Source organism: Cervus canadensis, chromosome 5 (assembly GCF_019320065.1).
Source record: "Cervus canadensis isolate Bull #8, Minnesota chromosome 5, ASM1932006v1, whole genome shotgun sequence".
Classification (NCBI taxonomy): domain Eukaryota; kingdom Metazoa; phylum Chordata; class Mammalia; order Artiodactyla; family Cervidae; genus Cervus; species Cervus canadensis.
In genome coordinates this window covers 97,341,095-97,355,266 of record NC_057390.1, presented here as the reverse complement: position 1 = coordinate 97,355,266, position 14,172 = coordinate 97,341,095, and the positions used below count along the sequence as shown (strand labels likewise).

Below are 14,172 nucleotides of genomic sequence, written 5' to 3'. Positions count from 1 at the left end.
CAGTTGCTAACATCTAACTCTGCTTGCTTTATCTGTCCATTTATTCATCTGTTCATTCAGTTAATTTTCATTCTTGGAATCTGTCTATAGCAGGGTTTCTCAGACCTGGCACTGTTGACATTTTGAACTGGATAATTCTTGGTGGGTGGGCCTGTAGGATGTTATAGGAACATCCCTGACCTCTCTCCACTAGATGTCAGTAGTGACTTTGTCTTCCTTCTGCCCTGGTTGTGACCACCAAAAATGTATCTAGATAGTGCCAAATGTCCCTTGGGAGTTATTGGGTGGGGCCAGAGAGAGGCACAATTGCCAGGTTCAGAACCACTGGTCTGTAGTAGTTTTCAGTAATTACTATGACATAGCATATTATAACTGCCTAGATTTTGGTCCTTTGTATTTGCATTTCTTAATACAAATCTCTTGAAGACATTTTTATGATCTGTCAAATCTAACAGAACAAGAGTACCTTTAAGTACCTACTACTGTATCTAGGCCATGTTCAGATTTTTCCAGTAGTTGCAGAATTTGTTTTGGCAGGTTTATTTAAATTAGAGTACAGTCAAGGACTTTGCATTGGTTCCATTTAGTTCATGTTTCTTATGTCTCTTTTAATCCAGAATCATTTACTCTTACATCCATGCACACACATTTTTTTTTCTTTTGCTGTAACTTTTTTTTTTTCTTTTGCTGTAACTTTTGACTTGCTGAGATCAAGTGGTTGCCCTGTAGAATAATGCACTTCCTAGATTTTTTTGATCGCTATCTTGTCATGTTATTTAACTTATTTCTCTATTCTATTTCAGTATACTGAAAAGTAGATCTAAAGATTTACTAGAGAAATCAGTTCTTCCTAAATAAATTCAAAATAGATTTTTAAAGTCATTTTTCAAGCATTTATTAAACAGTACCATATCCAGAAAAGTATATAAGCTTAATTTTTCATAAATTAAACACAATTGTGTAGCTGGCATCCAGGTCAAGAAACAAAACATCAACACCCCAGGAGCTCTTCTACTTTTCCAGTCATTATTCCTCTTCCCCAAAGCTAACCATCGTCACTGTGATATTCTTTTGAGGCTTGGTAAAATAGAGTTGGCTCATCTGATAGAATGCATGTGTCAGTCTGTTCAGTACACTTCTGAAAGTAACAGATTTCCATAAAGCAATGGGATTAGGATAGTGCTGGCACAGATAGACTGATGGACAGTGTAGAGAGTCGAGAAGGAAACCAAGTGTATTTGCGGAATTTAGTGTTTGATGATGATAGTATTTCAACCAGTGGAGGAAATGGGGTACTCGGTAACTGAGAGTAGGACAAGATAGCCATTTGTGGACAAAGTTGTTACCACTCTGATACAAAATGAAGTTCACATGGGGTCAACATGTAAAATGTTAATGGAATTGGACTCTAACCCTACTTCTAAGAAGATGCCCTCTGGAGATAATTATGCCCCGTGTGAAAGAAGATGTATCAGTAAAGTCAGAGTCATTCATAGGAATATATTATAAATTACACCTTGACTACCATATATATGTATACCACAGTCTTTCGTGACTACCACATATCTACCAGTCAGTCTTTCAGAAGATTGAATATTGTTTGTACATTTACACTGTTTTTTGCCTCAGTTTAAAAAAAAAAATGAGAAGCTTTAAGTTTTATCTTACATTTACTGCTTTATTTTTTCTATTTAGATGAATTATGTGTTGAAGCACTTTGCCGGATGGAACAAGCTAATTGCTCCTTTCAAGTTTTTGACAAACATCCAGGGATCTATTTATTTTTGGTTCATCCCAATGAAATGGTGAGTGTCAGTGACAGGCAGTAGAAGAGGATACCTTCTTTTGTACCAATAGATGACTAACTATAATAGAAGTTTTGGAGTGTACTTTGTGTAAAATATTTGCCAAAATTATTCTCTTGTTGTAAAATTACTGGAATCAAGGAGAGAATGCTTTAGTGGGGGTGGGGGTGGGGTCAAAAAAGAAGAGATTTAAGAGAGTAGGGAATTCTTCTGACAGGTGATGCTTCAGTTTAAAAGCCAGACTTCTTTTAATGTGCTGACCTGAGCTAATGAAGGACTGTTCTCTGTTGCTTTTCTTGCCAGCCTGCCCCACTCCAAGCACATGGAAATACTGCTTAAAACATTTGAAATTATTTTGTTAGTGAATGAGGTTTTTAAAAGATGATGGGGTATGGGGAGGACAAGAAAATTAGTTCCTAGGTGCTGGACGGGAGGAGTGTAAGAATCAGAGCAGTGGGTAGAAGGGAAGCAGAGAGCAACTCCAGAGTTTTGGAACCTGATGTTGAGCTGATGGCTGGGGTTTGCAGATTTATCTCATGTGGTGAGGCAGCATGTGCTGTGGGTCTGTGCACTTTGGCCTCTTGAGTTACAATGTTAAGACAAAAGCTTTGCAGGGCAGCTCTGCTGATGGAGGGCCAGTAAAGAGCCTTTTAAGTGGCAAGGAAAGAACATGGTAATGGTGTTTCAAGAAAAATGGTGATGAATTTCAGTCTCTTCTGTGCTAAACCCTAACAATGATAGAAAAAATTCAAAACAGAGGAATTTGAAAAGCTATAATCACACAATTCAAGAAGTAAATGTTCCTTTGAACCAGTAAGGGAGCACAAGCACAAAGTGATAAGCAGTGGAAAGTTGTAGGCCTGGCTGGCGTAGTAGCAGGGGATTGAGTTTGTGCAGGATAACAGGAATTACAAGTATACTCGGCGCGTGGGTAGACCCAGAGTCAAGGCCTCTGTAAATGAGATGGGGCCTTCCTTCCTGTGAAAGAAGATTGACAGAAAGCACCACCAGCGGCTATCTAGGACTGGCTTTCTTAAAGCTGCAAACCAGTAGAGGAAGCTGGTCCAGCTGAGCAACCAGGACCTGGTCCTGCCATTGCAGGCTTCGGGACTGAGTCTTCAGGGCCAGGAGTGACTGGATTCTTCATTATAGGCTTATTTTACAGGTGAGGAAACTTATCCACAGTTACACAGTCTAGTTTGTGGTGACTGGGATTTGTGTACAGGCAACCTGACTCCATAAAGTAGCCTGTGGGAGAGGCCTCAGGTTGGGCAGTCATAGACCCAGGTGTGCATTCTGGGTGGATCATTTGGCAACTGTGGGACTTAGGGCAAGCCCCTCCCCTACTGGGATTCCCTGGTGGCTCAGCTGGTAAAGAATCTGCCTGCAATGCAGGAGACTTGAGTTTGATCCCTGGTTGGGGAAGAGCCCCCCTGGAGAAGGGAATGGCAACCCACTCCAGTATTCTTGCCTGGAGAATTCCAGGGACAGAGGAGTCTGGTGGGCTACTGTCCATGGGGACACAAACAGTTGGACACGACTGAGCGACTAACACTCAATCTGACTCCAGCGTCCTTATGCTTTTTTTAAAAATTTTATTTGGAAATAATTTAAAGCAAAATTCTCAGGAGTAAGAAAAGTCGCAAACATTCTGTATACTCTTTATCCATATTCACCAGGTGTTAACATTTCACTCTCTTTGCTCTATCTCTTGCTTTCAGTTAACTACAAAGCTTTTTTGTTCTCTGAACTATTTGAGAGTAGGTTGTATATATCATGACCATTTACCTTTTAAGACTTTAGTGTATATGTCATAAGAATAAGTATATTATCATAATATGAACTTCAGTGAACAGTGAATTTAATGTTGATAGAGTAAGGCCTGTTTTCCAGTTGTGTCATATGATCCATTGTACTTAGTAGCATTTTCCCCCATACTCTTGAGATTATTTTGGTTAGCTTTCTGTGATTGTGGCTTTTCATTCTGGAATCTGAGGGATTGTAGTTCTTGCTGCTTCTGTCTGCCCTCTGATGAATGAGGATAAGAGGCTTGTGCAAGCTTCCTGATTGGCTGAACTGGCTATGAGGAAAACTGCTCTGAGGGGCGGGACCATGCCCAGTAAATCTTTAATTCAATTGTCTGCTGATGGGTGGGGCTGTGCTCCCTCCCTGTTAATTGCTTGCCCTGAGGCAACCCAATCATGGAGTCTATAGGCTCTGTAATGGGGCTGTGGGCTCTGAAGTGAAGTCAGTAAAGTCAGTCAGTCCTCAGTCGTGTCCTACTCTTTGTGACCCCATGGACTGTAGCCTACTGGACTCCTCCATCCAGGTAAGAGGACTGGAGTGGGTTGCCATTTCCTTCTCCAGAGGCTCTTCCCAACCCAGGGATCGAACCTGGGTCTCCTGCATCATAGGCGGATGCTTTACTGTCTGGCTATTGGCAACCTACCCCCAAGAGGATTTATGCCAAGATGTGCCTCCCAGGTCTGCTGCTCCCAGTGCCCCTGCCTCTGCTGACCCATGCCTTCACTGGAGACCCTCAAACATGCAAGGCATGTCTGGCTCAATCTCTTGTGGGGGTCATTGCTTCTTTCCCCTGGGTTCTGGTACACACAGTGTTTTTTTTTGTGCTCTTCAAGAGTTCTGTTTCCTCCAGGTCCTTGCCGAATGCCAAGGTTGGGAAGTCTGATGTGGGGCCTAGAACCTTTGCAACAGTGAGAGAACTTCTTTGGTATTAATTGTTCTCCAGTTTGTGGGTTGCCACTTGGTGAGATTGGGATTTGATTTTAATGTGTTTGCAGCCCTCCTACCATATCCTTGTAGCTTCTCCTTTGTCCTAGAAGTTTCTACAAGACTTTCTAGAACTAACACCCAAAAAGGATGTCCTTTTCATCATAGGGGACTGGAATGCAAAAGTAGGAAGTCAAGAAGAACCTGGAGTAACAGGCAAGTTTGGTCTTGGAGTACAAAATGAAGCAGGGCAAAGGCTAACAGAGTTTGGCCAAGAGAACACACTGGTCATAGCAAATACCCTCTTCTAACACCACAAGAAACTGCTCTACACATAGACATCATCAGATGGTCAATACCAAAATCATATTGATTATAAATAATGTCAGCAAATTTGGAAAACTCAGCAGTGGCCACAGGACTGGAAAAGCTCAGTTTTCATTCCAATCCCAAAGAAAGGTAATGCCAAACAGTGCTCACACTACCACACAATTGCACTCATCTCACATGCTAGTAAAGTAATGCTCAAAATTCTCCAAGCCAGGCTTTAGCAATATGTGAACTGTGAACTTCCAGATGTTCAAGCTGGTTTTAGAAAAGGCAGAGTACCAGAGATCAAATTGCCAACATCCGCTGGATCATGGAAAAAAGCAAGAAAGTTCCAGAAAAACATCTATTTCTGCTTTCTTGACTATGCCAAAGCCTTTGACTGTGTGGATCACAATAAACTGTGGAAAATTCTGAAAGAGATGGGCATACCAGACCACCTGACCTGCCTCTTGAGAAACCTGTATGCAGGTCAGGAAGCAACAGTTAGAACTGGACATGGAACAACAGACTGGTTCCAAATAGGAAAAGGAGTATGTCAAGGCTGTATATTGTCACCCTGCTTATTTAACTTATATGCAGAGTACATCATGAGAAACACCGGGCTGGAGGAAGCGCAAGCGGGAATCAAGATTGCTGGGAGAAATATCAATTACCTCAGATACGCAGATGACACCACCCTTATGGCAGAAAGTGAAGAACTAAAGAGCCTCTTGATGAAAGTGAAAGAAGAGAGTGAAAAAGTTGGCTTAAAGCTCAACATTCAGAAAGCTAAGATCATGGCATCCTGTCCCATCACTTCATGGGCAGTAGATGGGGAAACAGTAGAAACAGTGACTGACTTTACTTTTTCTGGGCTCCAGAATCACTGCAGGTGGTGACTGCAGCCATGAAATTAAAAGACGCTTACTCCTTGGAAGGAAAGTTATGACCAACCTAGACAGCATATTAAAAAGCAGAGACATTACTTTGCCAACAGAGGTTCGTTTGTCAAGGCTATAGTTTATCCAGTAGTCATGTATGGATGTGAGAGTTGGACTATAAAGAAAGCTGAGCTCAGAAGAATTGATGCTTTTGAACTGTGGTGTTGGAGAAGATTCTTGAGAGTCCCCTGGACTGCAGGAAGATCCACCAGTCCATCCTAAAGGAGATCAGTCCTGGGTGTTCATTGGAAGGACTGACGTTGAAGCTGAAACTCCAATACTTTGGCCACCTGATGTGGAAAACTGACTCATTTGAAAAGACCCTGATGCTGGGAAAGATTGAGGGCAGGAGGAGAAGGGGACGACGGAGGACGAGATGGTTGGATGACATCACTGACACAATGGACATGGGTTTGAGTGGACTCTGGGAGTTGGTGATGGGTAGGGAGGCCTGGTGTACTGCAGTTCATGGGGTTGCAAAGAGTCGGACACGACTGAGCGACTGAACTGATATATATTCCTTGCTGCCAAAGTTGGAGGAGCTCTATACAGTCAGCACAAACAAGACCTGGAGTTTACTGTGGCTCAGACCATGACTCCTTATTCCAAAACTCAGGCTTAAATTGAAGAAAGTAGGGGAAACCACTTGGCCATTCAAATATTGTGGTTATGATGATACAGTAGAGGTGATGAATAGATTCAAGGGATTAGATCTGGTAGACTGAAAAACTATGGAAGGAGGTTTGTAACATTGTGTAGGAAGTAGTGACTAAAACCATCCCAAAGAAAAATGCAAGAAGGCAAAGTGTTTGTTGGGGGTGGCCTTTACAAATAGCTGAGAAAAAAAGTGAAAGGCAAAGGAGAAAAGGAAAGATAAACCCAGCAGAATGCAGAGTTCCAGAGAACATTCAGGAGATAAGACAGTGAAAAGTGCAAGGAAATAGAGAAAAACAATAGAATGGGAAAGACTAGAGATCTTCAAGAAAATTGGAGATACCAAGGGAAAATTTCATGCAAGGATGGGCACAATAAAGGACAAAAACAGCAAGGACTTAACAGAAGCAGAAGAGATTAAGAAGAGGTGGCAAGAATACCTAGAAGAACTAGACAAAAAAGGTGTTAATGACCCAGATAACCACAATGGTGTGATCAATCACTTAGAGCTAGACATCCTGGAGTATGAAATCATTGGAGGCATCACTATAGTGAAGGTGATGGAATTCCATCTAAACTATTTAAAATCATAAAAGATGATGCTATAAAAGTGCTGTACTGAATACGTCAGCAGATTTGGAAAACTGAGCAGTAGCCACAGAACTGGGAAAGGTCACCTTTTCATTGCAGTGCCTAAGAAGGGCAATGCCAAAGAATATTCAAACTACCGTACAATTGAGCTCATTTCATATGTTAGCAAGGTAAAGCTCAAAATGCTTCAAGTTAGGCTTCAGCAGTACATGAACCTGAGAACTTCCAGATAGTTGAACAAGCTGGTTTAGAAAAGGCAGAAACCAGAGGTCAAATTGGCGACATTCATTAGATCAAAACATCTGCTGCTTCATTGACTATGCTAAAGCCTTTGTGTGGATCACAGCAAACTGGAAAATTCTTAAATTGGATGGGAATACCAGACTACCTTACTTGTCTTGTGAGAAACCTGTATGCAAGTCAAGAAGCAACAGTTAGAACCGGACATGAAACAACAGACTGGTTCAAAACTGGAAAAGGAGTACGTCAAAGCTGATATTATCACTCTGCTTATCTAACTTATATTAAGAGTACATCATGCAAAATGCTGAACTGGATGAATCAGAAACTGGAATTAAGGTTTCCTGAAGAAATATCAACAGCCTCAGATATGCAGATGATACCGATCTAATGGCAGAAAGCAAAGAGAAACTAAGAGCCTCGTGATGAAAGAGGAGAGTGACAAAGTTGGCTCAGAACTCAGCATTCAGAAAACTAAGATCATGGCACCTGGTCTCATCACTTCATGGCAATTAGATGGAGGAAAATGTGGAAACAGTGACAGATTTCATTTTCTTGGACTTTAAAGTCACTGTGGATGGTGAATGCAGCCGTCAAAAGACACTTGCCTCTTGGAAGAAAAGCTGTAACAATCCTAGATAACATTTTAAGAAGCAGAGACATCACTTTGCCAACAAAAGTCCGTACAATCAGAGCTATAGTTTTTCCAGTGTCAGATACGAATGTGAGAGTTGGACCATAAAGAAGGCTGAAACGCGGAAGAGTTGCTGCTTTCAAATTGTTCTGGAGAAGACTCTTGAGAGTCCCTTGGACAGCAAAGAGATCAAACCAGTCAGTCCTACAGGAAATCAGCCCTAAATATTCATTGGAAGGAGTGATGCTGAAACTGAAGCTTCAATACTTTGGCCTCCTGATGCGAAGAGCCGACTGCCTCATTGGAAAAGACGCTGATGCTGGGAAAGATTGAGGGCAGGAGAAGAGGGCAACAGAGAATGAGATGGTTGGATAGCATCACTGAGTCAGTAGACATGAGTTTGTGCAAACTCTGTGAGATAGTGAAGGACAGGGACGCCTGACTTGCTGCAGTCCATGGTGTTGCAGAGTCAGACATTACTTAGTGACTGAACAATAGCATGGTGCATCAGTCTCCTTTGATTTGGAACATTTCCTCGGCCTTGTGTTTTTTTTTGCTTTTGTTGTTTTGGCTGCTCTGGGTCTTCATGTTGCATGCTGGCTTTCTCTAGTATTGGTTGCGAATTACTCTCTAGTTGCAATGTGTGGGCTCCAGGGTGCATGGGCTCAGTAGTTGTGGCTCACAGGCTTAGTAGTTCTTTGGCATGTGAGATCTTCGCCGACCATGGATCAAATCTGTGTCCCCTGGATTGGCAAGTATATTCTTAACCACTGGACCAGTAGGAAAGTCCTCTTTGTCTTTTACGACAGTAACATTCCTGAAGAATAGTTAACTTCTGCTTCCCTTCCATTTTCAAAAAATAGAATGCTTTCCATTTTGGGTTTGCCTGATGTTGCTCCTTGTTAGACTCAGGTTGTATGTTCCAGCTGGAATGTACTATATAAGTGATGTTATGTCCTCAGGGTGTCAGAAGTACAGGCATGCCATGTGATTTGGCCTCTCATGGTGATGCTAATTTAATCATCCAGTTGAGGTGTTGCACAGTTTCTTCACTGTGCAATTACATTTCTTACTTTTAGATCACATAGCTACCTTACTCCATAATTTTCTCCTAAATTTAGCATTACCTAATGGTTCTTCCTTCAGCCAATTTTTCTAAGATTGCAAAATAATTTCAGCCCCAGCAGTTTACACAATTACCAGTCAGCACTTGACATGGATTATACTGTGATCAGGAGCCGTTTTCCCTTCTCCCATTCGTTCGTCTATTTTATTACTAGTATAGACTCAGTGATGCCTTTCTATTTGTTTTTGTAGCTTAAAAGTATGTTGACATAGAGCTCATTCTTTTGTCCATTAGTTCTATGTTTTTCAAACTTTTGTGCCCATACTCGATAAGTATTGATAAAAATGTTTTTCACTGAGTTAACACATGTATATGCATATGTAACTTTTCATATATGCATATACATATATCAATATTTCACAAAATAATTTTACTATGAAGGATGCACACTGTTTTATTTAGTTTTTAAGGTTGGTTATGGTCAATAAATTAAATTTGTATCTCAGAAGAAATTTAAAATCACTTTCCTATGCTATATTGCCATGTAGAGGTGACGTTTGATGTCTTCTCTTTTCATTGTTTCTTTCCTTTTTTAAACTTTCTAATATGGAACATTACAAACATACAAAAGTAGATAATCAGAGCATTTAATCCATAAAATGTTAGTAGGTGTCTCTAAAAGGTAAGGGTTTTAAAAAATATATCAACATACCAATAATAGTTACTTAATATCATGTTTCTAGTTAGTGTTTAACTGAATGGAAATGGTTATTCTAAATGCTTTACTGGAGTTAGTTTGTTCAAATCAGGATCAAATACGGTTCACACATCACATTACAATTTGACGCTTGAACAACATGGGTTTGAACTCCCAAGTTCATTTATATGCAGATTGTTTTTAATGCATGGACTTCCCAGGTGGCTCATTGGTAAAGACCTGCCAAGCAGGAGACGTTTGTTTGATTCTTGGGACTGGAAGATCCCTGGAGGAGGAAACGGCAACCCACTTCAGTATTCTTGCCTAGGAAATCCCATGGACAGAGCAGCCTGGCAGGCTACATTCCATAGGGTCACAAAAGAGTCGAACATGACTGAGTGACTCAGAAACAACAGTTTAGTAATATATAGTTCAAGGTTAGTTGAATCCATGATGCAGAATCTTGGATATGGAAAGGCTGGTGACTAAGTTATATTGGTATATTCAACTATGCAGAAAGTCAGTGCTTGTAACCCCTGTGTGTTGTTCAGAATTTGATTATAATTAGTGTCTTGTGTTTTGGTTTTTTTCTCAGTCATCACCTCCTTTTGGTTTTAAAATGTCTTTGAAAATCATATATTTTTACTGAAGTACTTTACTTTATTCTGTATGATGGCTTTTTCTTTCTCCAGTTTTATTGAGATATAATGGACATACAGCACTGTACAATTTTAAGGTGTACAGCATGGTGATTTTTTAAGATTTTGACATATAATTGGTATATCTTGTGTCTTTTAAAACCTGTAGAGAATCCTATTTTAAATAAGATTCTTGCTGTATATAGACAGTTGTTCACTGAATGAAGTAATGAATGTGTTACGCTTTTAGGTTCGGCGTTGGGCTATCCTGACTGCAAGAAACTTGGGGAAAGTGGATAGAGATGATTACTATGACTTACAGGAGGTTTTGACTTGCCTTTTTAAAGTTATTGAGTTGGGACTTTTAGAAAACCCAGACATTTATACTTCTTCTGTCCTTGAGAAGGGTAAACTGGTTCTTCTGCCTTCACACATGTATGATACTGCCAACTACAAAAACTATTGGTTAGGTGAGTATTGTTGCTATGCGAATAACAATTAGTATTTTTCAGTAGTGTTTTTTTTTTAAGCCTACAATAATCTGGCATTTTTATTTATTTTTTTAATTGGCAGATAATTGCTTTATATTATGTTAGTTTATGCCATACATTGACATGATCCAGTAGTTCTTATGATTATCCAGCAGAAGTCATCTCATTTGGTAATCTGATCAGAATTGCTAAATAAAAGATTTCATAGTTTCCAGTTCTTGTTCTGTCATTAAATTGACTATTATAACATCTCTTTTTAAACATTTTTTATCCTAGAAATCATCTATGTAACAAGTATCTTTTGAAGTATGGCAAGTAGATCTTTTATTTAAGGCAGTATTAGATGTAACAAAATATTAGCATAGCAGTTGACTTTAATAGAATTTGATCTATTGAATAAAGGAGATTTAATACCTCTTTTCCTATCTGTAAAATATTTCCTGGCAGAAAGAGATATTAACTTTGGTTTTCAACAAATTCTATATTGAACTTAAAATAGTTCTGTCCTATTCATTGATTCAGAGTCTTAGTCATGCGTGTAATTGGCAGTGATTGATACTTGAAATATGATGATCTCAAAACTTAAGGCATCTTCGATTTTATGAGATTAAATTGTGTGTAGTCATTTTGGAAATTGCTTTTTAACAAAGTTCATAGCATTTTCCCTTTTATTCAGTCTAAAGTTCTCTTTTTGGGAGCAGTTGTATGTGAATTGTCTCAGACTTCAGTGTCTGGGGCACTGGATTATGTTTTGCTTCATCTTACTGCCATGTTGTTATTCTGCCAGCTAAACCAGAGAAGACTTTAGAACAGTGTTAATGTAATCAGTTCAAGCAAACTATATGTGGTCTTACAGGTATTTGCATGCTGCTGACCATTCTTGAGGAGCAAGCCATGGATTCACTGTTGTTGGGCTCAGATAAACAGAATGATTTTATGCAGTCAATACTTCACACCATGGAGAGGCAATCAAATGGTAATAAACTTGCTGAATTTTGTGATGGTGGTGCACTTTAAAATTACTAGAGTCACTGTAAGATTTGGATGTATGATAGAGAGGAAAGAATGAACACTTTATGGTTTTTGTCACAGATTCAGAATGTTAAATTGGAAAGGACCTTTAGAGTTTTCAGCACCTTATTTTCATAAGAAACTGAAGCCCAGAGATGTTAACTTACTTTCTCAAGTTGTAATACCCAATTAGTAGTAGAATGAAGACTAGACTGGGACCTAAAAGAGGTGAATTACTAATAATGTGATAGTAAATTTATGCAGAAAGCTTCTGCTGTCCCACCATCTCACTTTTGCTTGGTTTTTCATTTCACTTCGGTTTTCTATGGTTACACTGTCTAACACAGTGACTGCCAGCCAAATGTGATTATTTAAATTTATACTAATTAAACTTAAAAACTCAGGTTTTCAGTCCCTTTAGCTATAACTTCAAGAGCTCAGTGGCCACGTGTGCCTGGCTGCTACTATATTAAACTGTGCAGACAGTGAGCCATTTCCATCATCACAGAAAGTTCCCTTGGACAATGCTACTCAGATAGCCTAATAAATAGGGTCTAAAATTGTATTTGTTAGTGGAGGCCAGCTTGGTTTTATCATGGTTTTATCAGGCTTATCAGTGAGAGTCTGTACTAGTGTTTCTAATCTTAACCTTCTTTATGAAGGAATGAATCAGCAAAGACTAAGCATGCTAAATCCTGTGAAAATACAATTTTTTACCCACTTTCACTTCTCTTTAGGCAACTTCGATATAGATACAAATTCTTTTGTGGAGAATTTTAAAAGAAATATGTTACTATTTCTTTGATCACGTGTATTTTCTTGTGAGATTATTTCTGATCAAGGTTATTACTAATTCACTTACCAGAATTTACTAAGTAATTTGTTCATTTCTTTCCCAGTGCTTTGCACGTGCGTTTCTGTTCTCTTTGTTAATCCAGCTCCCCTAACGTGCTTCAGAATGAGTCACCTCTTTAGGAAACTTTCTGTAATTGTCTTTACCTTACTGATGATTTCATATTTGAGAGCTTGCTAGACAAAAGATAGCTGCAGTGTAGGATAAAAAAAGTATATGAGAAGTTCTGCACAAATGACTATGATTTTTTTTTTTTTTTTAAAGTAGAGTCTAAGAACCCTGAAGAAAACAAAGCAGAAAGTTCTTGGGTTGTCAGAGATTGTGTGAGTGAGACCACTTACTCCATAGAGTACTGTGGAAGGTCACATGACTGGGAGTGTTTGCTGCAGGGAGAGATATTTGAGCTGAACTGTAAGGAAGGATAGGAAGTTTTTTTTTTTTTTTTTGATTGGTGGTACTAATAGTGAAGCTGTTCTAGTTCTTACATGGGAAAAGCCAACGATCCTTTTTTTTGGTATAGATGGTGTATCTTTAGTATGGAAAAATAAATCTGAGAAGAGCAGAGTAAGATCTTATAAGTGCTTGACTGAGAAATTTACATTTCCTTAGGAAACAGTGAGGAGCAGTTTAAGGCCTGTGAGTGGGTCAGTGTTTTGCCACTGCACATAGCGAAGAGGGAAGCGACTGGGTGCCAGAGTATGGGAGTAGTGGGTATTCCTGCCAGTTGGATGGAATGGAAATAACAAGCCCACAAGGAGACAGGCATGGATGAAAAGAGTGTATTTCTGCTTGTCCAGTGCCTCAGGGACTCAATCTCGTACACCAGCCAGATGAGACAATTCAGGATTTCTTGTATCATGGACTTTGTTTAGATCGGGAGATACCAAGTTTTTCTACTTCTCTCTTCCTCACTTCTACTATTTATTGAAGGATGAGAATATAAAGGTCTGGAAGAAGCAGAGGAGGAAAGATTCTTAAAGGTGTGGCAAACAGGGTGAGAAAGTTGAGTTTATCTATCTAGACTATCTCAGTTTGTTCCACATGAAAAAATTTCTTAACCAAGGTGTATTGCTTTTAAAAAAATGCAAACACTACTTAAATGTTTGCCAGCTTTCTAAAACCTATAGTTGGCAGTGCTTAAATTACTTCCTGCTTTGCTTTCAGTTTTGTTGCTACCCAGGTAAAGGGTGCTTAATTCTCAATATATTTTAGTACTTTTTTAAATTGCTTTTTAATTTGGCAATTACTCCATTGTGTTTCAGATGATAGTGTGGATCCTTTCTGGCCAGCATTACACTGTTTCATGGTGATTCTGGATCGCCTTGGATCTAAGGTCTGGGGTCAACTTATTGATCCTATTGAAGCATTTCAAACCATTATTAACAACGTGAGCTACAATAGAGAGATCCAGAATATACGGAACAGCTCTATGAGGTTTGTTCAGTTCCTGTGTCAGGATATCAAACAGTCTGCATAAGGAAGTCTATTAATTGACAGGATTTTTTTCCCCCT

At 39.4% G+C, this 14,172-nt stretch overlaps 1 protein-coding gene across 3 annotated transcripts in view; it reads left to right on the top strand.

Annotated features, from left to right (window-relative positions):
* The window catches only part of SETX (senataxin), an 80,900-nt gene that overhangs the window by 22,523 nt on the left and 44,205 nt on the right, over positions 1 to 14,172 (top strand). For 2 of the 3 annotated variants that reach the window (XM_043469925.1, XM_043469924.1), the window contains 4 exons: positions 1,696 to 1,805; positions 10,556 to 10,775; positions 11,653 to 11,772; positions 13,923 to 14,094. In XM_043469925.1, coding sequence (XP_043325860.1) covers positions 1,696 to 1,805; positions 10,556 to 10,775; positions 11,653 to 11,772; positions 13,923 to 14,094 — 622 coding nt within the window. Of the gene's footprint in view, positions 1 to 1,695; positions 1,806 to 2,059; positions 2,971 to 10,555; positions 10,776 to 11,652; positions 11,773 to 13,922; positions 14,095 to 14,172 lie in introns of those variants that run through there. The other variant, XM_043469926.1, reaches the window with a different exon arrangement.